Source organism: Natrix helvetica, assembly GCF_964273705.1.
Source record: "Natrix helvetica genome assembly, chromosome: 2".
NCBI lineage: Eukaryota > Metazoa > Chordata > Lepidosauria > Squamata > Natricidae > Natrix > Natrix helvetica.
The window spans coordinates 189,942,533-189,969,791 of record NC_138552.1 but is presented as its reverse complement, the minus strand read 5'-3'; the positions used below and the strand labels follow the sequence as shown (position 1 = coordinate 189,969,791).

Genomic DNA, 27,259 nt, shown 5'->3' with positions numbered 1-27,259 from the left:
AGGTTCTGGAGAACCGGTAGAGGAAATCTTGAGTAGTTTAGAGAACAGGCAAATACCACCTCTTGCTGCCCCCCGAGTGGGGTGGGAATGGAGATTTTGCAGTATCCTTTCCCTGCCATGCCCACCGGTAGTGGAAAAAAAAATGAATTTCACCACTGCATTAAGGGGAACCTCATTTGACTACATCATCCTAAATAGTTGCTTAATTTGGCAGTCTTCAGTAAATTATATAGCTTGCCAGAATGCTTAAATGTCAGATGAGTTGAGTGGAGAATAAAATGGCACAGATTCAAGATATAAGTGGTTTTATTTTTCAATGTCCCTCCCCCACTTCCAATGAATTAAAAAGAGGGAGATATGGACTGGTTCCACTGTATGATGATGGTTTAACTTTTCATTAATTCTCTCTCTTTCTGACCATAACAGGTCCTTAAAATGGAAGAAAATGAGTCATGATTTTGAATTTGTAATTTTTTAAAATACCTCATAAGCACCTGTCAATGTTTAACAATACATCAGTGTCATTAATTATAATATTTATTGAATTCCACATAGCAGATTCTTCTTTTTTCTTCTATAAGTAACAGAATCCAGAGCCACTCAAGAACAAATAACCTTTATTTTCAACTTCATACAGATGAGAACTGCCAAAGCAGATGGAAGGCTTCAAAAATAATGACATTTCAAGTTTATACTACCAGATCCTTGAACTGTGATTTATCCTAGCAGATCACCCTTTCTGAGGGAGTAGTCCACATGCAAGAAAAGTTGAATGTAATCCAACATACCGAGATTTGTCTTTCTGAGAAAACACCAATGGACATAAACATTGGCTTGCTTATGGTATAATCCTAGATTTATTTACTTAGAAGTAAATTCTAACATTTATTCCTATATGCGCATAAGATTGCAGTCTTCATTGCAATCCTATGTCTACTTATGAGAAAGTAAACTCAACTGGTTTGAAATGCAATCTCTTCTGAATAGACAAGCACATTCTAGTATTAGAATAATGCAAACACTAATTTTTGAATCTTAAAAAACTCAGAATAATTTCATAATTCCAACATACTATTTCTTTCTTACAAATTCGAATTCCAGGCCATCCTTCTAGTTACAGATTTCCTTTTATAAAAAAGAATGATGATGTAAGAAAGGAAGGTACTATCCTGGAAGTAAACTCACAAAAGGGGATTTAAGATACGTGCTTTTTTTCCAATACCAATGGTGAAGGCAGTTTTTAGGTAAATGTGTAGCAGCAAAACAGTGTTCAGCATCTTAATCTTCTTAAATATAAAATTTTATGTTATATTTTTCCTGAACAGGAAACAGGCTAATAATATATTTCTCACAACAGATTTTGTAAAGGTCGATTCATTTAATTTGACAGGTTTGGATTCTAATTCAGATTTAAAATATATTTCATGCTACAAAATTTAATCAGATTTTGAAATGAAAGACTAATTATTATCCTTGCTCATTATGCAGGAATTCAGCGCTTTCTGCATAATCCTCAAAATCCTAAGTCTATTAGACTTAGTCACACATACATACCACTTTTTTCAGTATGAAGAATGAAGGAATTGGACCTCACCCCAGGTCTGAATATGTACAAAGCTTTCTTATCATAGAATATTGCTCATGGTTAACAGCACATGCTCCCCTTGTGTTATTACGGATACAAGGTGGTCATGAAATGCATGAACTGGAAAAGGTACCCAGCATATGAATGTAAATCTGCAGCAAATCTTCGGAAAACAGAATGAAAAAAACATTTTAGACAGTGGATTGATGTATCACAATCAATAGGAAAATAGGAAGCTTCTTTTTCTTCAACCTGGTTAGGTCCTTTCCAAAGTGTCTTTTGAATTTATATTGTATTCAATTTGCATGATTCTCAGTAGCTTCCAATATTTTTGCTTAAGCATGAAGAAGATTCAGATTTGCTTTTCTTTAAAGATATTTTATTTGGTTGCCATTCGCTCACCAGCTGATAACGACTTCGGAGGTTTGGGATAGTAACCAGTAGTTATTGAACTATTTGAAGAAAATCTAGCAAATTGGTAATCCAGTGGTAAATCTGAAACAAACATATATGATTAGGAATTATACTTGTATCACATCTAAATAATCCCAGGAGCTCCAAAGAAAAATGCATTTGTTTCTTAAAGCTTTTTAATTTGTGTTTGCTTAATAGCGCAACAATTTAATCTGACCCCAAGCTTACATGTTTTGTGTTTAGAGCATGGGTGTCAAACTCGCGGGATCATGTTGCTGCCACCTGACATTTTGCAACATTTTTCCCCTTCGCGGAGCTGGGGTGGACCTGGCCTGCACGTGGTGCAACCAGCCTATGGGGACATCAGTTTAACACCCCTGATTTAGAGTTTTCATTCCTGAGCATATAAAAATGAATGTTTTGCTTTTCCTTCTGTGAATATCATTGTTTAAAATAAAGCAAAAGGTGATTATAGATAATTTGAAATATGTATCTTTTAGTGACAAATTAAACATTGTATTACTTATGCAGGCAAGGATGAACCATAACAATAAATAATATACTTGCTAGCATATTCAAGAAAAATAATTTTGGATTATATATAACACTTTGCATTAATTATTTAATCCTAATTTCAAAACAGCAATATTGTGTTTCTCATAATCATATTATACCTACAACTTTGGAGATTCTTTTCTTACAATTAAAAAAAAACCATCATTAATCTAAGGCACCCATGGTTGTTGTTATTCATGAAACCTTCTAAATTATTTTGATAATTAAAAATTGATATACTGTATATCAATTTTATTTATATATATTATTTACAACAAATTAGCCTGCAACGGAACACCAGTTGCCTCTAGATCTTTTAAAGTTCAGAATAATTTATATAATAAAAATATATAAAATTAAAAGAATGGACAGAGTTGCCAAGTGACAATAAACAATAAAAGAGAATATGTGTAGCTCAGGGTTAAAATGAGGGATCCTTGATGCCTTCTGAGCTTGGTTGTTTTCTTGTAGACATTTCATTACCCAAACTAGGTAACATCATCAATGCTCTGTTATAAACCAGTAAGAATTGCAGGTCAGTTGTGGCAAGAACTTCAGAAAGCTGCATGGAAATAGGTTAATGGGGAATTTGACAAAAGAGGATTGTCTCTTTTTACATATTAACTTGTTTCAGAATGATACTGAAATGTTTTTGCATGCTATTTTTTTTTTTGCTCGCTAAATATTAATGTGTCTTCATAGGCCACACACAATTCTTTTTGAACCTTTATTGCCTTGCAGCTCCTCTCCCCACAACCTAATTTTATGATAAGGAAGTTCTGCTCAATTTTATTACTTCCTCATAAGATTGAACAAGAAATGCTTTATTTTTGTGTACTTCCTTATTTTCAGACTTTTGTTATGATTGAGAGACATCCGATCCTATATTCAGAAGATCCAAACGAGGCTCCCCGCTGCAAAAATTCCAAGTCCTTTTTGATCTCCCTCCCCCCCTCCCCCAATCATAATGCATGCCTGAACACACTGGGTATTTTAACAATTGAACACCACAATTTAAGATCATGCAGAATACTGAAACAGAATCAGGCTTCACACAGGCTCGGCTGCTAACTGTGATTTTCTACAGATTTAACCCCTTTAGGAACTGACTTATTCTATGGAATGCTCACTACTATTACTCAGGAAGGTAAATGTTTTTATCACAGAGAAGTGTGGAGAAAATAAAACGTGTCCATAGCACTGTACAAAAAGAAAATCCCTTAGATACCTCTGTGCTTCTGGACTTAAACGTAAGGCTTTTCCTTTTGCTCTTCCCAATCAATAAAGAAGCCATTTTTTTAGACCAGGGATCCCCAACCCCCGTCTGCGGCCTACTGCTGGAATGTAGTCCATTTGAAACCGGGCTGTGGAAGCGGTGGGTGAGTAAGCGAAACTGCATTTCTGAAAGCGGTGTGTGCACAAAACTATCCCCCCACCCAAGCTGGTCTGCTGAGCTGGAAATGTTACAGGCTGCTGCTTTAGATGGCCTTCGGGGATCACCTGACATAATGATGCTCTATGTGGGAGTGCTAATTCCTGTCCTTAACAGTCTAATTTATTATCAATAAAACTAATTTGATAACCTTGCATGTGTACTTTTGTATTGTGCAGCTGGTGTACACCAGAGGTTCTAGATTATACTGTATACCTCCCCAGACAGCCATAGCTATCAAAGAAGCTGGTTGGGCATTATGAGAACTGTAGTTCATTTCAGACTGTGCCTTCCTGTATTTGCTAAACCTATTTGATTGAAAACCTGTGTGAGTCATGGCTCTCAGAGTTTATGAATTAAACATTAAGTACAACAATCAAACTCTGTATTGTGAACCTGTTTTTACAAGATTGCTTTGCCTTTCTTTTGAGACAAGCACAGACATTTCTAGTATACACCCTTGCAGGCAGATTTCCCCAACCTACATCTATCTGTAGGAGGAACAATTACATGCCCTGGGTCATGTACCAAGTGAGATTACCTAAAACTTGTTCTTTTTGAAAGGATAAGCCAAAAAGTGTGGTTGGAAATATTGTACGACGTTACTTTTCTTTTGTGCAGTAAATAAATGCTACTTGGAATCACTTTACATTAGAGTTCTCATAATTTAGGGGCAAACATTAACTTGTGTCTGGCCAGAAATTCATACTATCTTTTATATTTTGCATGGAAGATCCTGCTAAGTCTGGACATGTAATTGGAATAACTCTTTCTGTCTTTAATACTGTATGTTTCACGTGTGACACAAATGAAAAGGAATACTTGCATCTTATCTTTTTAACAATAAATAACATTTTTATTTTGCAAGATAGATCTTAATTCCAAGAGAAGTCAGTGATTTCTCTAATCATTCACGTCAATGATGCAAGACACAGAAAATGAACCAATAGAAATTATTTCATTTCTTTGGTCATTTTCCCGTCCTCTATTTTCTGATAAGCACGTAACATATTTTGAACCTCTCTCTCTCTCATACTCATACATACAGACATATATACGCAACACACACACACACACAGAATTTTATGGAAGGATGCCAGATAAAGCATTACCCAATATTGTTTGAAGCTGCAGATTGACTACTTTTCAACAATTTTCCCCAAGCAGGGAAGATTGGATATTGGCTAAACATTATGCTGAATGGTTGGCTTCTTGAAGAGGGAAGCATACCTTCCTTCCTACCTACCCTATCCTACCACCCCCACCCATCCTACCTACCTACTGCATTACAGTATGAACTCAATTGTGTGCCATTTCCTGATGATCCTGTTTTTTCAGGAATTATAGTCACTCTTCCCAGTTAGCCATGCTTCCTTCAACTTGACAGGCCTAACCCAGTCAAAATGCAACTCCAAGGGTAACTTTATCTGTCAGTTGCCTTGAATATTCTTGACAATGGCCCTGCAGATGGTGTGTATCTTTCCCCAGCAAGGAGCAGGTCACCTTAAAGAGGGGTCCTAAGTGGCTGATAGCAGACGTGAAGAGAACAAAAGAAACAGTTATGTTTTGCTTCCTCTTATTACCATGATGTAATCCCTATTGTGAGTTCCCATTCTAGGCAGGTACTAAGTCTTGGCCAAATTGCCTACCAGATCATTAGGAAAAACCTGAGAATTTGATATGCTGAGCAGCGTATACAGCCTATTCCATAAACAAGGCTTTATATATACATACACACAAACACAACATTTATATTTATTCAATGAGGAACCATACAAGAACTTCTTTTAAAGCAAAATCTTAGATTGCAAGAGAAAACAACATTCAGAACATATTAGCCCCAAAACATATCACTCTGTTCGAAGGACTGTTGGAAAAGCCAGGTTTTAATAGCTTTCTGAAACCTAGCAACTTTGGGATCGTACTCATCTTACCGACTAGTTCAGGGGAAAAGAAAAGAGTGACTGAAAAAAACTGCCTTTAAGATTTGTGCAGGTGATATTCTATGAGAGGAAGACTTAGAAAGTCTACCTGATCTTATTGGACAACCTTCCCCCCTTCCCACCCCCCTGCTGGGATTAGTACATGACCACTGCCAGACTTTTACAGATAGTCTTTGATTTATGACCCCGGTGGAAATCAGACTTGTAAGTAATTATAGTCATAGTTGAGTCACTATGTGACCGGATTTGTTTTTATAACTGTTTCTATAATGTAAAGTGAGTCACTATGATTGTTAAACAAATCACATTGTTATTAAGATGACCATATGGTTGTTAAACAAATCCAGCATATCCAATTGATATTTTTTGCTGTTTTTCTACTGGGAAAGGGCAAAAATCATTGCAGATTGCAGTAACATGCTGCAACCAGTTTTAAAATATGAGCTTGTTGCCAAAACTCTAAATATGATCACAGGTGTGCAGTAGTCATAACTTTGAGAATGGAATATAAGTATCTTTTTTGAAGTCTTTCTTAACTTCCAACTCCAGGGACTATTGGAAAGCTATAAATCAGGTTACAAGTCAAGGACTAGCTGTGCACCAGCAATATTTTCACAACTCTTACAGCCATTGGACTTACAATGGTGGCTGCCGGTATCGCCTTCAGCCTCTGCCACTGCTCTCTTGTTGTTGCACTATTCTCATTCGGTACTGGGTTGGCCCGCCTTTGTGTAGCCTCTTGTTATTCAACTATTACTATTGTTTGTCACTGCGTTAAATGTTTGCTAGTAGAACTGAACTGAATAATTACTGAAAGAGTTACTGCGCAGGTCATAAGTTCTTATCTGACAATGATGTACTGCGCATGCTTAACATGTTTCATTACTTCACACATTCCAGAGACTTCTCTTCCCTTTTAATCTTTGTCCGTCTACCAGGAAACTGGGAGACAAGCTGTTCTTGCCAAAATGTAATAATTAGGTAGATTTGTTTTATTTCTTTATTTTTTATTTTTGTATTAAAGCTTGTTTTTAATTAGAATATGTTTTCCGGAATTTTATTTTCATTTTTCGCACCTTAAAGAATATGCCTGTTTGGAAACGCCGCGATCTAAGACCTCATTTAGTTCAGGGTGAAATCTTCCCCTGACATTGTTATTGTAAATAGTAATAATAACTGCTAAAATGGAAAGGAGCAATACATGTAGCAAAGATATATGCGAAGGATTTTAGTCCATATCCATTCCTTCTTCTTGTCAATACATGGTTTATGGAATAAAACTTATTTATTAGAGATGGAGATTGTGAATGCTAGAACACTTGCTGTTTTACATAATAAAGCATTAACTTTCAGCAAAAAAAGTAAAATATTTTGTTTATGGCTCTGCTATTGGAATCATTTTTGTGGCGAGCAAATCAAAAATACAGTATGTTTTAATGAAGATACTAATGATTTCTCTTCACTGTTTTCTTTTCCCTTTCTGAAACTCAAACCATGCTTTAGTAGAATTTACTCTGGGATTTATAATGAAAACCTATGAATATTTACTAAAATGTAAGCTCGGAGCTGCCAATCCATAAAAGAGTCTGGGGAGAGCATTAGAATTCCAAACATCGACATTAATCTGACATTAATATGAATCTGACTTTAAAATTAATGGTTTGAAAATTTCAGGGATTGGTTTAGGATTATTATTCTTACCTGCTATGGCTTCAATGCTTGGGATAGTGATTGTGCTATAAGTATGAACAGATTTGCAAGACCATGTATTTACTAAGGTTTCCTCTTCGTTTTCTTTTCTTGAAATAGTATCCACAAAGAAAGAACCCCACTGTTTAGAAACGGAATGGAGAGCTTTGGGTTGACGTCCCTGGAATATAAACAAACACTAAAGTAAACATAAAATCCATATGTGCTCTTATAGTTTCACATGGTTTCTACATAAATGAGATCTCTCTAATATTCAAGGCACTAGGCACACAAAAAGAAACTTGGTGAATGCTCAGGAAAATCCCAATAACAAAGTCAGTCAAGAAACTCTGGAGCCTCCCCCAGGCATAAGAAAAGTTCACATTTCAAAATTCAATCACTTCCAGTGCATTAAAGAAATTCTGCTTGTGACTTTTTTTTCTTATATGACCTGTATGTGTTAGGAATTTCACGGTGACAATGTGCAAAATGTATTAATTTGTCTGCTGTTATTTTGTCTATACAGCCAGCAGTTCTTTTTTAGGCAAACTGTTCCCTGCCAGGGATGGAGAGAACATCTAGAGGGCTGTTGCAAAAAAATATTCTAGGCATCTGTCAAATCAACTCACGCCTGTTCAGAGTTGGATTCGAGGTAGATTAGGTTGAAGAACTGAGGCATGGCTTTGTTTAGTTCCTTGGGAAGAATTTCATCTGGTAACGCCTATAGTAATGGACAAGATCCTTGTTAATCTGGCCACCCAAGGCCTCCTGGAAGGTTACATGGTTGGATCCATGCAGTGGTTAATTCTGTGGGACATGGAATGGTTCTACCTATCTGGTAAGAAGTGTGGTGTACTTCCTCCCTAAAACATGGAATAGTGCGACTACCGGGGCCCTAGACCGGGTGGCGCCTTTGCGGCCTCTCTCGCGGCGACGAACCACCCTGGCCCCTTGGTTTACCGAGGAGCTAAGGGTGATGAAACGCCACAAGAGACGCCTAGAGTGTCGTTGGAGATCCTCCCGTTCCGAATTCGACCGAGCACAGGCACGAGCCTATTTGAGGACGTACCTCGTGGCATTAAGAGCGGCCAAACGTCAACATTGCGCCGCTCTTATTGCGTCCGCAGATAACCGCCCTGCCGCCCTGTTTCGGGTGACTCGCTCCCTCTTGTTTGAGAGACCGCGGGAAGCCCCTTTACAGGGCAGAGCAGAGGAGTTTGGGAAATATCTACAGGACAAAGTCGCTCAAATCCGGATGGGATGGGCCCCTTTCAGTAGTTCAGTAGAGACGCCCGTGGCGAGTCTTGAGGGACCGCTTTGGGAGGAGTTTGACTCGGTTGCCATCGAGGATTTGGACAGGTTGCGTGGACGTCTGCGACCCACCACATGTTTATTGGACCCGTGTCCCTCCTGGCTTGTACTGGCATCCTGGGAGGTTACGCGCGACTGGCTCCTGGGCCTAGTGAACGCCTCGTTGGGTGAGGGGTCTCTACCGGCCGCCTTGAAAGAGGCGGTGGTGAGGCCCCTGCTCAAGAAGCCTTCCCTGGACCCAATGGACCTAGTCAATTATCGTCCAGTCTCCAACCTTCCTTTCTTAGCGAAGGTTGTAGAGAGTGTGGTGGTACAGCAGTTCCCACGTCACCTGGAGGAAAATGATTATCTAGACCCGCGCCAGTCCGGCTTCCGTCCCGGGCACAGCACCGAGACGGCCTTGGTCGCATTGGTTGATGATCTCTGGAGGGCCAGAGATAGGGGTTGTTCCTCTATCCTGGTCCTATTAGATCTCTCGGCGGCGTTCGATACCATCGACCATGGTATCCTGTTGCACCGGCTAGAGGGGTTGGGAGTCAGGGGCACCGTTTTACGGTGGTTTGGCTCCTACCTCTCTGACCGGACGCAACGTGTGTTGGCAGGGGAACAGAGATCGACCCGGAGGCCACTCACATGTGGAGTGCCACAGGGATCGGTGCTCTCGCCTCTCCTGTTCAACACATACATGAAACCGCTGGGCGAGATCATCCGTGGTTTTGGGGTGGGATATCATCTGTATGCTGATGATACTCAGCTATACATTTCCACCCCGAACCACCCCAATGAGGCCGTCGAAATGATGTCCCGGTGTTTGGAGGCCGTACGGGTCTGGATGGATGGCAACCGACTAAAACTCAACCCTTCCAAGACGGAGTGGCTGTGGCTTCCGGCCTCCCGGTTCAACCAGGTGCTTCCATCTCTGGCCATCGGGGGCGTGCAACTAGCCCCCATGGAACAGGTGCGCAATTTGGGCGTCCTCCTAGATGCCCGGCTGTCCATGGATGACCATGTAACAGCCGTGGCAAGGGGGGCGTTCCATCAGGTCCGCCTGATGCGCCAATTGGACCGGGATGCCCTACGCACAGTCACCCATGCGCTAGTGACGTCTCGCCTGGACTACTGCAATGCTCTCTACATGGGGCTTCCCTTGAGATGCACTCGGAGACTGCAGTTGGTCCAGAACGCGGCCGCGCGGGTGATTATGGGGAGGACTAGATACTCCCCTGTAACACCTCTCCTGCGCGAGCTGCACTGGCTTCCTGTAGTCTACCGAGTGCGTTTCAAGGTTTTGATTATGATCTTTAAAGCGCTTCATGGCACAGGGCCTAGTTACATGCAGGATCGCATCCTGCCCCACACATCCCTGCGACCAATTCGCTCACACAGAGAGGGACTTCTCCGGGTGCCGTCCGCCAAACAGTGTCGGGGGGCGACACCCAGGAGCAGAGCCTTCTCTGTGATGGGCCCAGCCCTGTGGAATGACCTCCCCCATGACATCAGGATTATTTCCGACCTCCGCTCCTTCCGTGTACAGCTGAAGACCCACCTCTTTCAATTATCTGGCCTGGCTCAACCGTAATTTTTCTCACTCCTCCTGACTGTCTTTTTAAATTTTAAATTTTAATTGTACATTGGGTCTTTTACAATTGGGGTATTTTAATGGGGATTTTAACTGTCTAAATGTTGTAATTGGTTACCTCCTCCGTGCATGTGTGTCTCAGTATTTTTGTATGTTTATGTGTTTGTACACATGTTTCTATGTTCTATATGCCCATTGTACGCCGCCCCAAGTCCTGCCTGGAAAGGGAGCGGCTAATAAATTCAAATTTATTATTATTATTATTATTATAAACACCATTGTTGGACATAAAATTTTGGTCACTTTCATTAAATCTACCTTTTCCATTTTCTGGGGAAAGCTATTGAGAATGTGGCTGAGTTGCAAATTAAGAGGGATTTGTAAAAATGAGTTATCTGAATTCAGACACCGCTGACTTGTTCAAGACATCTAGTAGAGCTAAGACGTGGATCGCGCACTCTTGCCTCTATTTAAAATTTTTATATTCAGTTTTAATGCTTTTAATATTTTATTTGTACACTACCTAGAGTCCCTTGGTCGCGTTGGTGGATGATCTCTGGAGGGAAAAGGATGGGGGTTGTTCCTCCATCCTAGTCCTGTTAGATCTCTCAGCGGCTTTCGATACCATCGACCATGGTATCCTATTGCGTCGACTGGAGGGGATGAGGGTGAGGGACACCGTTTTGTGGTGGTTCTCCTCCTTCCTCTCCGGTCGGACGCAATGTGTGTTGGCGGGGGAGCAGAGGTCGACCCTGAGGCCGCTCACGTGCGGAGTGCCACAGGGGTCGGTCCTCTCACCTCTCCTGTTCAACACATACATGAAACCGCTGGGCGAGATCATTCGAGGATTCGGGGTTGAGTGCCATCTGTATGCAGATGACACTCAGCTATACATCTCTACCCCGAACCACCCCAACGAAGCAGTCGAGGTGATGTCCCGGTGTCTGGAAGCCGTGCGGGTCTGGATGGGTGACAACAGACTCAAGCTCAACCCTTCCAAGACGGAGTGGCTGTGGCTACCGGCGCCCCGCTTTAGCCAATGTGTTCCATCTCTGGCCATTGGGGGGGAACAACTGCCCCCGGTGGATAGGGCACGCAATTTGGGCATCCTCCTAGATTCCCGGCTGTCGCTAGATGATCATGTGACAGCCGTGGCTAGGGGGGCATTCCACCAGGTTCGCCTGGTGCGCCAATTGCGCCCCCTACTAGAGTGGGACGCCCTTCGCACAGTCACTCATGCCCTGGTGACTTCCCGTCTTGATTACTGCAATGCTCTCTACATGGGGCTCCCCTTGAGATGCACTCGAAGGCTCCAGCTGGTTCAGAATGCAGCAGCGCGGGTTATTATGGGAGGTACTAGGTACTCCCATGTAACACCTTTCCTGCGTGAGCTGCACTGGCTGCCTGTGGCTTTTCGGGTGCGTTTCAAGGTGCTGATTGTCATCTTCAAAGCGCTCCATGGCTCGGGACCTAGTTACCTGCGGGATCGCATTCTACCCCACACATCCCTGCGACCAATCCGCTCTCACAGAGAGGGTCTCCTCCGGGTACCTTCCGCTAAGCAGTGCGGGCGGGCGGTGCCTAGGAATAGGGCCTTCTCTGTGATGGGCCCAACCCTCTGGAATGACCTCAAGAAACTCAAGACCCACCTGTTTCGACTAGCCGGCCTGGCCTAATTGTAATTGTACTTACAGGGAACATCTACTACTGACCTTCCTGGATGGCTTTCTAAATTTTAAATTTTGGGGTTTTAAACTGGTTTTAGAATTGTTTTTAATTATTTAATTAGTTTGGGTTGTATATACAGACGGTATGTGTGCGTTGTTTTGTCTGATGTTTTATGTTATGTTTTGTTGTTTTATACACGAACAGTCTGTACACCGCCCCGAGTCTCTACGGGGAGAGGGGGAGGTCTATAAATTGAATAAAACCTAAACCTAATCCCTCCATGAAAGAGATGAGTTGTTTTAAAATTTAATAAACAAATAAACAAGCAAACAAATCTCCTTGATCACTCAGTGGCCTTTGATACCATCAATCAGGCTACTCTTTTGGACTGACTACAACGTCTGTAGTCACTGAAGTAGTAGGCATGAGCTTAAATGGACTCCAGAGGATGGTAGAGGACAGGAAGGCATGGAGGAAAGTTGTCCATGGGGTCGCGATAGGTCGGACACAATATGCAACTAACAACAACAACAACATGGGCATAATGTTTTCTGTTTTCCTTTTCTCCAGTTCCAGCTGACAATACTGTGAAGAGAGAAATGGAATCCAAACCTCTTGACCTGCCAAAGGGCTGGTACTCTTGCTTCTTCTGTTTAACATGTCTTTTCTGTTGCCTGCCCTCTGAGCTTATTCACTGAAGAGAAATGAAAAGTCTTTGGATATGAGGACATTTAACAGAATGATGAGAGCTCTCCACTTGTGTGCATTGGAGCTTCCATATAATAATTAGCAAAATAATTTATTGCACGTTATTTTTCAATTTAGCTAACTCAAAACCAAAACACTGGAACAGAATCTATTTTAAGTAAACATTAAAATGGATTTAATAATGCAATTATGAACTGTAGAACCACACACAACAGATTAAGGTCCATAGCTCAAGGTGATTTAGCTTATCAGTGATCATAGCTTCAGTGTCACCCTTCATTTTATCCCTGCACCAATAATTTTGTGGGATAAATTGGGGTCAGAGAGTGACTGGGTGAAAATCATCTATCTTTGACTGAGGGGAGACCTACAATTAATCTGTGTCATGTACTACTACCAGTATTTATTACTGAGTGAAATGTAAATTAATCTGATAAGAACTGGCTCTTGTGAAACAAATTTGCTTTTTACAGAAAGAATAGAACAATGTCCTTCTCTGATTCCTGTACTGTTAAACCCAGGGAGATTGAAATTATCTTAAAGTAAACTTTGTACAGAAGTCAATAGAAAATGCCTTTGAGTCATCCAGGGCATTCTTCTTGAAAAGCATAAAGCATACTTATTATCCTGTGCTGCAAATGTTTATTTTGCATAAGAGTAAGGGTATGTTTTTTTTCTCCCTTTGCTAGTTTTGCAAAACACAGGAAGGAAGCAGTAGCTGAACGCAGTTCATTCATCTTCCTACTTTGATGTACTTCTTCAGGAATAAAACAAAAGAAAAAAAATACATTTATAATGACATGAAAGGCAATTAATACAAGAGAATTGTTAAGCAAAATTCTAATGATTTTAGGGCACATAATGTATACCAGTTTTTTTACTTCTTTATTTATTCTATGACTTTGTGAAGCAGACAATTATCTTCTATTTGCTGAGGAGGCAGCAAGTGAATGTGGCTTCTCCTTTGACTTTGCTTATCAGAAGATCATAATAGATGATCACATGACCTGTAATAGGTTACAGGAAGGAAGGAAGGAAGGAAGATTTCTACTCCTCCTTGATAGTGTCCTACAAGGAAATTCAATGGGGAAACTGGCAGGAAGTCAGAAATCACTTTTATTCTTATTGCCCACCTATGATCATTTTGCTTCTCTTTTTAGGGAAGGAAATATCTCTGAAACATAACCCAATGGAAACATTTTAATCACTGAAACCATGTTTTAATGCACACAAATAATGCTTAGATCTGTATATGAAACCATTCAGGGAAGGCTACCCTAAATCTGTGGCCTTTTAAACATTTGCTGAACTAAAACTGCCAGCATCTTGATGATCTATTATACTGTATGTCCCACAGTACTGTTGAAAGCTGCTGAGAATTAAGACAAGAGGTTTCCAGCCTTCTAACATCTGATAAGCACTTATATCTTTACTGCAATAAAAATGATAGGCACTGTGACCATCATAGACAGGGGTGGCGAACACGCGGCTTGCGAGCCGCATGCGGCTTGCAGCCAAAATAAATGAGGCTCTTTGCCTCTTACCATTATTTAGTTTACTGTGGCTCGGATCGCGCGCTAAACTCGGAAGTACGGTCGACGCGACGCTTGCCTGCACTCCACCAGCTCTCCACCAGTACTTCCGGGTGTCGCTCAACAGCGCCCTCTGCTGCGCCCCAAAAAATAATGCTTCAAAGTCTAGCACAGTTGCTGCAGGATTCCGGTGAGGTTCTAATGATTGCTCAAATTAATAATAATGGTTGCATATTGAAGCTCTGGGTTCAGGAGCAGCAGAGTTTTAAATAGGAGAAAACATTTAATTGAATTTCCATGGTTAGTATATTTCCCAAAATTCTACGAGTGTTTTTCTCACAGCCTGTAATTGTAATAGATATCAAAGATAATCCAAACTCATATATATATTATAATACAAGCTCTGGGTTCAGGAGCAGCAGAGTTTTAAATAGGAGAAAACATTTAATTGAATTTCCATGGTTAGTATATTTCCCAAAATTCTACGAGTGTTTTTTTCACAGCCTGTAATTGTAATAGATATCAAAGATAATCCAAACTCATATATATATTATAATACATATATTAGGTTAAAGGAAGATAATATTAGGACCAGGCTTTACCCATGTATAGGTTGTACTCGATTTACAATCACAATCTCGTCACTGAGCAAAGCAGTCATTAAGCGAGATATGTGACTGCTTTGTTTAATGACTGCAAGTGTGGCATTCCTGGTTGTGGTCATCAAGTAATCTTGTAGGTTGTTAGGTGGACAGAGATTCCACTTATTTATGGATTTAAAAGTTATACAGCAGCTCTAATGGGTTTATAAAAATTTATAACAAAAAACACCTGACTGAGCATGTTATATTATGTGTTTAATATATTATTGTTAAAATTATATGCTTTTGTGTGAGTGTTTGTCTGTTTTGGCAGGTCACTGCGTGGTGTGGCTCTCTGACTCTCACAGTTTAAAATTTTGGCTCTTTTTGTCGAACTTGTTCGCCACCCCTGATCATAGATATGAGCCAGTTGTCAAGAGTCTGAATTTTGATCATGTGACCTGCACCAGTTATAAGTGTGAATGACAGTCACAAGTCACTTTTTTCAGTGATGTAACTCTGAACAGTCACTAAATGAATTGATGTACATTGAGGACTATCTGTAGTGGTTCTCAAAATGCTATGCCAACCCTCCCATAATGGAGGAGGAGTTGAGTTATACCAGATTATCCTTACCTCATACTTTCCTTTCTTCTCTAAGGGTTCAGACCTTGACTCTGTAAGTACCAAAGCACCATCTCCGCCAAGCTCTTCTAAAATAAGGACAGTCTCCCAGTTACTATAGTGATGAGCTGAGAAAATATCTGAGTGCATGCTATCACCAAAGTAAACGATCTGGAAATAGGGAAACACAGCAATTTCAACTAATAAATAAATATCTGCATTTGAACATTCAGCGCATATGAGTCCTTGCTGATCATCTGCAAATCACATAGGATCTACCAGTAAATTCCAAATTAATTTCTATTATCCCTGACTTAAAATACATTAATAAGGACTAATTAAGCTTGCAATGTAGTGGATACAGACTTGAGAATAAAATACATTAAAACACAATTGGAATTTCTTTGAAAGGTGATCATACATTAAATTTAAGCCATCTTATATTAAAAATAAATATGAAGCTTGCTTGTATTTCCTGTAAGCTGATAATATTTATATAATTGTTATTACTATGGCTTACTTCTAGATCTCTAAAAATTGGTTTCTAATAAGATGAAATTGTGTTCAGAGGTGAGTTCCTACTGGTTCAGACCGATTCGGCCAAAGCGGTAGTGATTTGGCAGCCTGGGTCACAGGAACAGGCAGCGACCAAGGCCTGCCATGCCCCCGAACCAGTTCTTCTACGGGGCCGCCATCTTGATTTTCAGTTCTGAGCATGCGCAGAACAATTGTAATTGCACAAATGTAATTTTTCCCCTTTTTAAACGCTTTGAGCATGCACAGACCTATTATTGTGCAAATGTGCACACCTGCGGTTTTTGCGCACACCGAACCGGCAGTAATGCTGGGACCACCCCTGACTGTTGATGTTGAGAAAGCCTTCTTATGAGGAGGCTCTGCTCTCATGCCTTCACTTCTGTTTTTTTTTAAATACCTTTGGTTCTACTTTTCCAGTCATCTTCTTCAGCAACTCATACAAATGGCTTGAGTTACCTTGGGAATACCAGCCAGGTTTGTCCAGGGTTGGGAGAGCTGCTTGTTCTTCATCATTCTCTGAAACAATAAAAGAAATTTATCTATTTTACTGAAAATGCAAGAAATAAAAAAGCCCTCCTCTGAAATAACTAAAGACACATTAAACAAATTTAATTTTTGAGAATATACCAAGTGGGGGAAAGATAAGAAAGAAAAAGAAGCTCTGATTTCTGACTCTCTCTGTGACAGTAAAATAAGGAATTAAATATTAACTGCTTTTCTATTTACTTTGTATTTTATAATACTTTACAACTCAATGAAAATGTTAATTTAAAAAAGAGAGAATATACCAAATGATACTTACATGTCCCACAAATTATAGTTCACTTCACTGTTTTTCATCTTCTGGTGGAGTCACCAATAACATTTACAACTTCCTTGAGAAAGCGTTAAAGGAATAGGTCTTAAAATTATACAAGAAATTAATTTTGGATCCTGGAAATTGAGTGTATAAAGATCCGAACTGGGATAGGTTAATAAAACAATAAGATGGAGGTTTATATCTGTGTCAATGTAAGTTAAAGCAAAGTTAGAAATTAATGTTATAGAACCATGATGTAGAGAAATAAATTAGATATGGGGCAGATGGGACAGGCACAGGCAATTAAGAAGGATAAGAGGACAGATATCTAGTTAAAGAGAAAGGCACAGATTTTTAAACAAGTCTAGAGGAACTGAGTCTGTTTGACTTTCTGTCAGAATAAAGCACTTATTTATCACTGCAATTTTAAAATAGTTTTTTTGCAAGTTTTGCTCCGAGAATAGTTTGAAATGCACATTTTTGATACAAATGCTGCACCCTTACATTAATTATATGTATCTCACATAGCCTGAATGCATCTTACAGCCATGAAATGGACATGCAGTCTAGAATCCCAAGAATGAAGCTGCTACTATGCAGAGTATGTTGGCTGGTTTTACTGGAATAAAACTCATTTCAAATCGATCAAGATTTTAAACAGTTTTTATAACATGAAAAGTGAGTAGTTCCACACAAAACAGTTGTTTTTTAAGGGGTTCTTTATAAAATGTTTAAAAGGAAGCCCTAATAACAACAAATCTCAAGTTCTTAATATAAGAAGAAAACTGCTTTCACTTCATTCTTTTTTTTTATAAGCAGACAAAGATGTGCTATTCCTATTATTTCTTCATTTATTTCTCTGATTGATTCAGGATCGTCAATCAGATCTTTTTTCTATTAGTACAAATAATATCACTGTTTTGCAAACAGAGATATTTAAACTACTTAGTTGTGGAAACATTTGAAAATATTTAAAGAGGAAAAACAACTTTTAGGTGTAATTCAGTGGGAAATCACCAAGTACTCCAAAGGACAGAACACAAACTGCATGGCTCTCCAAGGTTCAAGAGAGCATATTCACTTTCACAAGCAGAAGCCATTTGAAGTTGCCCAGCAATTACCTCTGTGATTGTAGCTCTGAGGTTATGAGAGTTGAGAAGAGAATTGATGCCAGGAAGACAGTATCAGCATATCATGGAAGCATTTGAATCTGTGTGAACCAAAGTTCTCGCAGTACCTCAAATAAAGAAAATTTAAGAGTCCTGCACTCGTCTCATGATCCAGGTTATTGCTAAAGAAAACTGCTATTTAAAAATATTAGGAAGACACAACTTATTTATATTTTCTGAACTACAGCTATGGCCATGGAGTATGTAGGCATTTATATGTAGGCATTAATATGAAGGTCAGAAAAATTTGCCTTAAAAAGCATATGAGATCTTGTGCAGCCTTTTTTTTAATGAAAACTAATGAACAATTGTTATAAGAAGAAGAACATTGAAACATTAGGGAGTCAGTCCTCTAAAGCAGGCATGTCCAAAGTCCGGCCTGCGGGCCATTTGCAGTCCGGGGGCGGTTTAATACGGCCCTCTAACAGCCCTCCCTGCTCTGTGTAAATGCGGCCCTCCCACGGCCCTCCCTTCTGATTGAGGGTGGCAAGCAGAAGACTGTCTGCCACAGGAGGGAGGGCGGTGAGAGGGCCGCATCGGAAGCCCGATCCTGGCGTCACCGCCCTCTGTCGCTCACAATGTGCCGTCCTCAATCAGAAGGGAGGGCCGTGGGAGGGCCGCATTTACATCTTCTGCTTGAGGGCGGTGCGTTGGGAGCGACAGAAGACTGTCTGCCACAGGAGGGAGGGTGGTGAGAGGGCCGCATCGGAAGCCCGATCCTGACGTCACCGCCCTCTGTCGCTCACAACGCGCCGCCCTCAATCAGAAGGAAGGGCCGTGGGAGGGCCGCATTTACATCTTCTGCTTGAGGGCGGCGCGTTGGGAGCGACAGAAGACTGTCTGCCACAGGAGGGAGGGCGGTGAGAGGGCCGCATCGGAAGCCCGATCCTGACGTTTTATAAAATGGCGACTATAAATAAGAAAAGGAAAGTTGACAGTGAGGGCCGCCGTTTCCAGGAAAGGTGGAAAGTGGAATTTTTTTTCACTGAAATACGTAATCACTGTGTTTGTCTGATATGTCAAGAGACTGTGGCCGTTTATAAAGAATTTAATATCAAAAGACACTACCAGACAAAACATAGCACATATGACAAACTAACAGGGGGCGACCGCAGTGAAAAGTTGAAGCAACTTAAAGCAGTTTTAATGTCACAACAGCGATTTTTCACAAGAGCCCACAAGAGTCAAATGAAAATGCCACAAAGGCAAGCTATGACGTGGCAATGTTAATTGCTAAAAATTGCAAGTCTTTTGCTGAGGGTGATTTTATTAAAGAGTGCGTTATGAAAATGGTTGAAAATATCTGTCCCGAGAAGAAGCAAGAGTTTGCCAACATTTGCCTGGCTCGTAACACTGTAGCACGGAGAATTGAAGATATTTCATCAGATATTAAGAGACAGTTGACATCCAAAGTACAGGATTTTGACTTCTTTTCAATAGCCTGTGATGAAAGCACAGACCTATCTGACACAGCTCAGTTGCTGACTTTTTTGAGAGGGGTGGACGATGAAATAAATGTGACTGAAGAGCTACTTGACCTCCAGAGCCTTACGGACCAAACTAGAGGAAAGGATTTATTTGTTGCTGTTAATTCCGCAATAGATGACATGAAACTGCCCTGGAACAAAGTTACTGGGATTATTACTAATGGGGCACCTGCTATGGCTGGTGAACGAAGTGGCATATCAACCCTAATCTGTAACAAGGTGATTGAAGAAGGAGGCGAAGCTATTAAACTGCATTGTATCATTCATCAACAAGTTCTCTGTGCTAAATATCTCAAATATGATCATGTTATGAAACCGGTTGTAAAGACTATTAATTTTATTCGCGCTAAAGCTCTGTGCCACCGCCAGTTTAAACAGTTTCTACTGAACATCCAGGCTGAATATGAAGATATTTTATATCACAACGATGTAAGATGGCTCAGTCGAGGGTCTGCGCTGCAGCGTTTCTACTCTCTCAGAAAGGAAATCAAAGAATTCTTGGAAACAAAGGGACAACCAATGCGAGAACTATCTGATCCTATTTGGCTGGCTGATTTGGGGTTTCTAGTTGACATAACAAAGCATCTGAATGTACTAAACACAAGTCTTCAGGGAAAAGATGCAGCGGTGAACCAGCTTTATTCAAACCTCAAGGCCTTTGGAACAAAGCTGCAACTTTTCCAAAGGCATTTGTCACAAACACAGCCCAATACCATACATTTCCCAGCATTGCAGGAAATAATGAACAGTTTTTCACAGGACAATATCAGTGTGCAAATGAGCAGGTATGCAGCAGACATCGCATCTCTGGCTGAAGAGTTTAAACGGCGCTTTCAAGATTTTGCAGCTATTGAAAAGGAGATCAGCCTTTTCTCCTCTCCATTCTCTGTTGACCCCGATGATGCTCCAGATCAGCTGCAGCTTGAGCTCATTGAGCTGCATTGTGACAGTGAGTTATGTTCGGAAAAATGTTCGGCCCTCCAGCATGTTCACTTCATCCAATCTGGCCCTCTTTGAAAAAAGTTTGGACACCCCTGCTCTAAAGCATACCCCATTGAGCTCAGTGGCATTCACTAAATCATTCCAGGCTATCTAGGTCCCCTTAAATAACCTCTATTGAGGGGAAATCCACCACTGTGGTGGGCATTATTCAGCTCCTACCACCAGAACATGCCTCCTAGTATTCTGCTTCAACTTTTAGTTGAAGTCCCAGTGATCTCTTCCTGTGATGAGGACTCCCTGGGACCCGATTCCCTGAACTGTGGCCGCTCTCAGAACTGTGCTGCTCCTCTGGACTAATAGCAGCCAGGAACTATTGGAGGGGCGTGTTTAGAGCTTGGCTCCTGGACTTGCAGTGAATGGTGGGACTTTTTGGGGAAAGTTGGAGCAATAAAGGGGAGTTAAGCCTTCATTCTGGCTGTGTTGCTTCCATGCCCAGCCCTGTCACTGCGTTATGAGATTAAGGAATCTTCACTCTGTCTGCAAATTGGTGATCGTCAATATACTCTGCCAGTCTTCTGCCTGACATAATACATAATAGCTGTTACAACCCTTACATTGTTTATTGTACATGACTCCTGTTTTTTCTTCTTTGGCTATTGCCCTGCCCCTGGCAGGGTAAGTTACTATATATAACAGGAAACAAACCCCATACTCAGTAGCATTGATGATGGTACCAAGTCAGATAAAAAAATCATTTACAAGAAAATAACTATGCTTAGACAGCCTAAGAATTCCACTAATGTGGATTATAACTTGATTATAAGGAACTTTTGATACTGTAGCTTTCTCAAGTGAGTTCCTTTGTGTCCTTAATGGAAAATTTATTTTAGGAACACTTGGTTGAATAAGCTAGACATGTACTCAGTCCTCAAGAAAAAAATATTGTGTCTTTAGCAGAAATAACGATTTAATGGATTTTGCATAACTTTCTTATTGCTCTAATGCCAAATGTAACATTTAATATGAAACACAGATGTTTATATCATGTGTGTGCATGCGTGGTTTTTTTTTTTGTGATAGATTTAATGGAAAAATCGCGGGCAGAATATGGTAGAAAAATCTATAGTATTAAATACAGTATGTTGTGTTGTAATCTATGGCTCAATTAATAGAACGCTGTCCTTGGATGGGCCTGTTAAGAGAGGGGGGAGATGTTTACTAATTACTTTCCTTGCACTACCTTAGAAATTGTTCCAAAACATAAAAAGTTATCTGACAACTGTGTGAAATGCACGCAAAGCTGCAGAGAGAATAACTTTTACTTATTCACCCTTTCTCCAGTGGGAGTCTCTGTTGGATTTCAGTCCTTCTTACAACTAAGAGGAAACTCTTTATCTTTTGTTATTTATATGGAACTGTTTCTCCAGGACCTCAAGGCAACTCATTCCTTCAATTTTTCTTTCTAGAAACAACTGTCTGTGGTATGCTGAGCTGAGGTAAAGCGACTAGACCAAAATCATCCAGTGAGTTCCCATGGTTGAGGGAAGGACTTGAACCTGAATGTCTCTAGTTCTAGTCCAACACCTTAATTACTATACCACACTGACTTTTTATGAATAAAAAGAAAAATATTGTATTAACCCTTGTTTACCTGAGTTTCAATCGTAGAAAGATCAGTGACCCAGCTAGAATTACTTTCTTCTGTCCCCTTGAGGTTGCCAATTCAAGCGCATGTATATGAAACTCTCCTTTATGCTGCACATTTCATTCAGGGATTTGCTACCCTGTTTCCCTGACAATACGACCTCCCCAGATAATAAGCCCAATCAGGCTTTTGAGAGAATGCACTAAAATAAGCCCTTCCCCAAAAATAAACCCTGCCCAAAAATATTGCAACACAGCAGCAGCCACGAGGTGACCATGCTCACCACTTCTTGCACCTCAAAAATAATAAGACCTCCCTAAAAATAAAGCGAAGTGCTTATTTCAGGGGTCAAAAGAAAATAAGACCCTGTCTTATTTTCGGGGAAACACAGTAATATAAATATAAATATAATAATAATAATAAACATGGACATGGCTTAAGATGGGAACTATCAAGAAAAAAACGGAAGGTTTAATACTGGCTGCTCAAGAACAAACTAATGCCATGAAAGTGAAGATATTTAATCCACTGACAACTCAAACTGCCGACTTTGCAATAACAAAGTTGAAACTGTTTCACATTTAATATGTGATTGCAGCAAAATCACACAAACTGATTACAAAGCTAGACATGACCGAGTTGCTAAATTAATCCACTGGTCATTATGTAAAAAAATATGATTTACCTGTATCCAGAAAGTCATGGGAACATAAAGTGGAAAAAGTTATCGAAAATGAGAAGATGAAGATCTTGTGGGACTTTTGAATATAAACAGATTGTCATTTGGAGCAGAACACGCCAGATATCACGGTTGTAGAGGGCCAAAGTGTACAGTTTATTGATATCGCTGTTCTTGGAGATGTCGAAGAAAAAGAACTAGAAAAAAATCACGAAATATCGCAACCTGGCCATCGAAACTATACGGCTATGGATGAAGCATGTAACAGTGATATCCATTGTCATCGGGGCACTTGGCACCATGTCCAAGAATTTTACAAGATACATCAACAAATTGCAGCTTTCTGCAATAACACCAGCAGAACTACAAAAAAACTGCGCTACTCAGAACATCTTATATTTTAAGAAGGTACTTGATTGATACCTAGAACGCTGTCAGCAAACCGTATCAACCATTAGCACCAGTCACTGGTATTTGTAATGCATAATGCATTTTTGAATGTTCAGTTGGCTGAGTTTCATGTTTAATGAATAAAGTATATAATAATAATAATAATAATAATAATAATAATAATAATAATAATAATAATAATAATAATAATAAAAAAAAAGATAATTATGCAACTCTAATGTGAAAAAGAATAAGATAAAATAAAAGGAGGACAACTATCAGATGTCCAGTAAAGTTGCTTACAACTTCTTTGCTAATATGTTTAATTCTAGCTTACCCAGAGTCCGGAAAGGTCTTTGATTTGGTGTTTGAGAAAAGAAACCAGGTTTCAGGGCATTTGTGATTATAATGTCAAAAAGGTCTTCAAAATCATTCCTGCAACAACAAGAACAAATTAAATTGATATTTTCATCTGTCTGAGTAAGCACAAACAACATTTCAATTATTGTTCTCCCTTGATGAAAATTGCGACAATATATTCAGCTAAAGACTAGATATATGCAGGTATATCTTATATGGATTATCTGCATGCAGTTAATAAATAGGCAAGCCTTTTGAAGGATTTTTAAAAATGTAGCGGATGGTTGCTACAGTAGCCAGGAGATTACAAAGCTAATTCAGAGTAGTAGTTCACTGTTTGATTAGCAGCTCTGTTAGGTACATATTTTCATGCTTCCTCAGTGACGTGCAGTCAGGTGAGGCAAGTGAGGCACAGCCTAACCTCTCATCATCAGGGCAGTGAGTCATTCGATGGGAAACTTGCCTTTTGGGAGGAATGACCCAGCTTGGCTCCCGCTTTCGATCTGCCGCCCAACGACTGAACGGAGAAGCGAAGAGGCAGGAGAGACAAAGCAGGAGCCAAGCCGAGTCATTCCTTCCAAGAGGTAAGTTTCCTATCGAATGACTCGCTGCCCTAGACTCGAGGCTCCTGTCCAGCCAGCGGTGCTTGCAGCCCCTTGCGGTGCTTGCAGTCCTCCAGGGACTCCCAAGCTCGGCACCAGAGACCCGCCGCGAGAGAGGCCGGCCAGGTTGCCTGGGCGGCGGCAGAGGTTCCCTTTGTTTTTCGGGGCGGGAAGCGGGGGTGGGGGGAGAGGCTTCCTCCGCTCCGTCTGCTCCCCACCTGCACTGCCCTCGCCCGACAAGCGCGCCCCGGATTCCGCGTAGCTCTGGCAGGCAGTGCCGTGGCCGAATCCCAGGGCGGAGGGCGGCAGGTTGCAACTGAGCATGCCTGACTGTGGAATTCTGGGAGTTGAAGTCCACAAGTCTAAAAAAATTGCTGCCTCACCAGCTGTAAACCTCACCGCATGTCACTGTGCTTCCTACAGTACGCCACAGGAGAGGCATGCTAGCTTCATGCCAGAAAGAAAAAATGAGCAGCTTTTCCTGTAGTATCATCCAAGGCCCCTTTTCCTCCACTGACGCTGCCTCGTAAACGAGCATCACAACTGGGGAAGTTCAGTGCTGGCAGGATTCTAACTGCTACACAAAGCTCCAGCTTTTTGCTCCATCAAAGTGGTACCTGTTTATCTACTCTCATAGAACATGCTTTCGAACTGCTAGGTGGGCAGAACCCCTGAAGTGAGCGATGGAAGTTCACCCTGCCATACAGTGCAAGGACTCAAACTGCTGGAGCTGAGATTATCTCCAGCGTCATAAAGTCATTGAGCCACTGTGGCTCCTTTTTGAAGGAACACATCAGGGAAGTAGTAAAGAGTCAACAAAACATGAAATAAATATCCATTTCCAATGAATTATTTCTGTGAATGACCTACTAAGAAATCTAGATTAATTAGCTGCTAGCAACCAAATAACAAGGCCACATACATATATTATTTACTTAGTAACTGTATGTGGTTGCCCATTTTAAAATACATAATTCTGGGATGTTAATGACAAGCCACCAAAAATGCATTATAAATGATCTTAAAAGAGTTGCTTAGGTGAGGCCAGCCACACAAATTGAATAAATAAATAAATAAACAAAAGTACAATTAAGAATAATCTTAATGCAGCACCTGCCCCCACCTTTTTTTTTTTTTTTTTACCAGGGACCAGTTTTATGGAAGACAATTTTTCCACAGACGGGGGGCGGGGAGAGGACATGGTTGTGGCTTTGCTCACTCCTCCGCTGCTCAATTTCAGCTCTGCGGCCCAATTCCTAACAGGCCAGAGACTGATATGGGGTGGGGGTTGGGCACCCCACCTTAAGATGCTGCAGCAAACCACCAAAACAGACATATACTCCATTGAACTAAGCCAATACGTATTCCAGACAAATAACTGCACACAGGATCTGAGCCCCCATGTTATTCATACTTTCTAATTGGTCCTGAGGATGCTTGACAATATTGTACAATATGAGGAATATGGTGTTTGCAGAATCATTGCCAAAAAAAAAAAAAAAGGAAGGAAAGAGAGAGAGAAAAAAGAAACATCATGGAAGGAATTTGGGGGATTTCCAGTATTCTGTGTACAGAAATTCAGAAGTGTGGAAAAATGAAGCAAAATGTGTTCTATAAGGCCTTTCTATTCTGATACATTTCTGCTGAATCTGCTCGTGAATTTCAATGAAATCGCAATGAAAGCTACCAAAGTAGTCCCTAGTAATATTACTTGGATATTACTTAGATCACTAACATGACAGGAGTCAAGCTACTGTTTTGTGCAGCCTTCTGAGGAGTTTGTTCTACTTACACAGAAAGAAACAAGCAATTTGGTTTCAAACTTCATATTTAGTATTCAGGTATAATAGAGCTTGGTATCTATTTATAATAACTATCTCATTCTGAAACTCTCTCATGCACATGGCATAAAAGGACTTATTGGATAGGTTTCTAACCCTCTCTCTCAAGAAGGAGAAGTAGCAACCTCAAGTAATATTGTTGGTGGCTTCCAGCCATCCTTACTCAGGTTGAGAGATTTAGAAGAATGCTTCAAATAACTAACACAGCATGCAGGAAGAAAGATGTCACTATCATGAACTGTTTTTAACTGCTACACTCCTCGCAGGCAAAAAGAAGACTGAAGTAACACAACATTCACTTACCCTAAAGTGTACTCGCATAACAGTCTGCAATAGTCAGAATGAGAGCTAGTAATTAATAGCAGAATCTTTCCACTCTCCTTCAGTCTTCTTAACCATTTTTTGACAGAATCAGGACAAGACCGTATATATTTTCCTGGATTGCTTTTCACTTCAGGAAAATAAATTCCAGAGTTTTCTGAAAGGTAGAAAGTAAGATTATGGTTGAATATTTATTTATTTATTGAATTTATATTGCTGCTTATTCGCCCATGGCTTACAGAATATAAAACCTCATTTAAAACAATAAAACTAATAAAAAGAATCAAATAAATTAATATAATATCATACAATAAAATCACCTCCCACCCACCCCTCCTCAGCATCAACAGATCACATGAGCCATTTAATGGGCTCCATCCTGCTGTGGGTTCACCAGGCCCGCTGGCAGAACCAAGTCTTTAGCGCCTTCCGGAAGAGTATTAGAGTGGTGGCCGTTCTAATCTCTGGGGGAATGATGTTCCAGAGAGAGGGAGCCACCACAGAGAAGGCCCTTCTTCTGGGTCCCACCAGATGTATCTCCTTAGAGAATGGGACCCGCAGCATTCCCTGTCTCCCTGTTTTTGAATATGCCACACGTTTGACCTATCAATCTCCAAGAATCTGTTTTTAGCATTTGTCTCAGCATTCATTGCGTTCAAACACCACTCAATTTTAAAAATGCTTAGGTTTTTAAAAAGCAGCTGATATAATTCCTTTGGGAAAGGTATTGAAAGGGAGCTGCCATAAATATTCTGGTGGGCAGATGGAATTTGCATAACTGAGAATTCCTGGTTTGTGGCCTGTTAAAGAATAATAACAAGAGCAAGGGAATGGAATTTCAATCCACAGTTTATACCTGGAAAAAC

General features: G+C 40.5%; 1 protein-coding gene and 1 long non-coding RNA gene across 2 annotated transcripts in view; both read right to left on the bottom strand.

The window, feature by feature from the left end:
* The window catches only part of LOC309387792, a 957,351-nt gene that overhangs the window by 47,839 nt on the left and 882,253 nt on the right, over positions 1-27,259 (bottom strand). The gene's annotated exons all lie outside the window — the stretch shown is intronic.
* Positions 1-27,259, bottom strand: part of LOC309387790 (dermatan-sulfate epimerase-like) — a 145,006-nt gene that overhangs the window by 47,839 nt on the left and 69,908 nt on the right. The window contains exons 7-12 of the mRNA XM_081944609.1: positions 26,376-26,550; positions 23,607-23,704; positions 16,556-16,674; positions 15,634-15,792; positions 7,631-7,799; positions 1,988-2,080 (exon numbers count right to left, since the gene is read on the bottom strand). Coding sequence (XP_081800735.1) covers positions 1,988-2,080; positions 7,631-7,799; positions 15,634-15,792; positions 16,556-16,674; positions 23,607-23,704; positions 26,376-26,550 — 813 coding nt within the window. The remainder of the gene's footprint in view (positions 1-1,987; positions 2,081-7,630; positions 7,800-15,633; positions 15,793-16,555; positions 16,675-23,606; positions 23,705-26,375; positions 26,551-27,259) is intronic.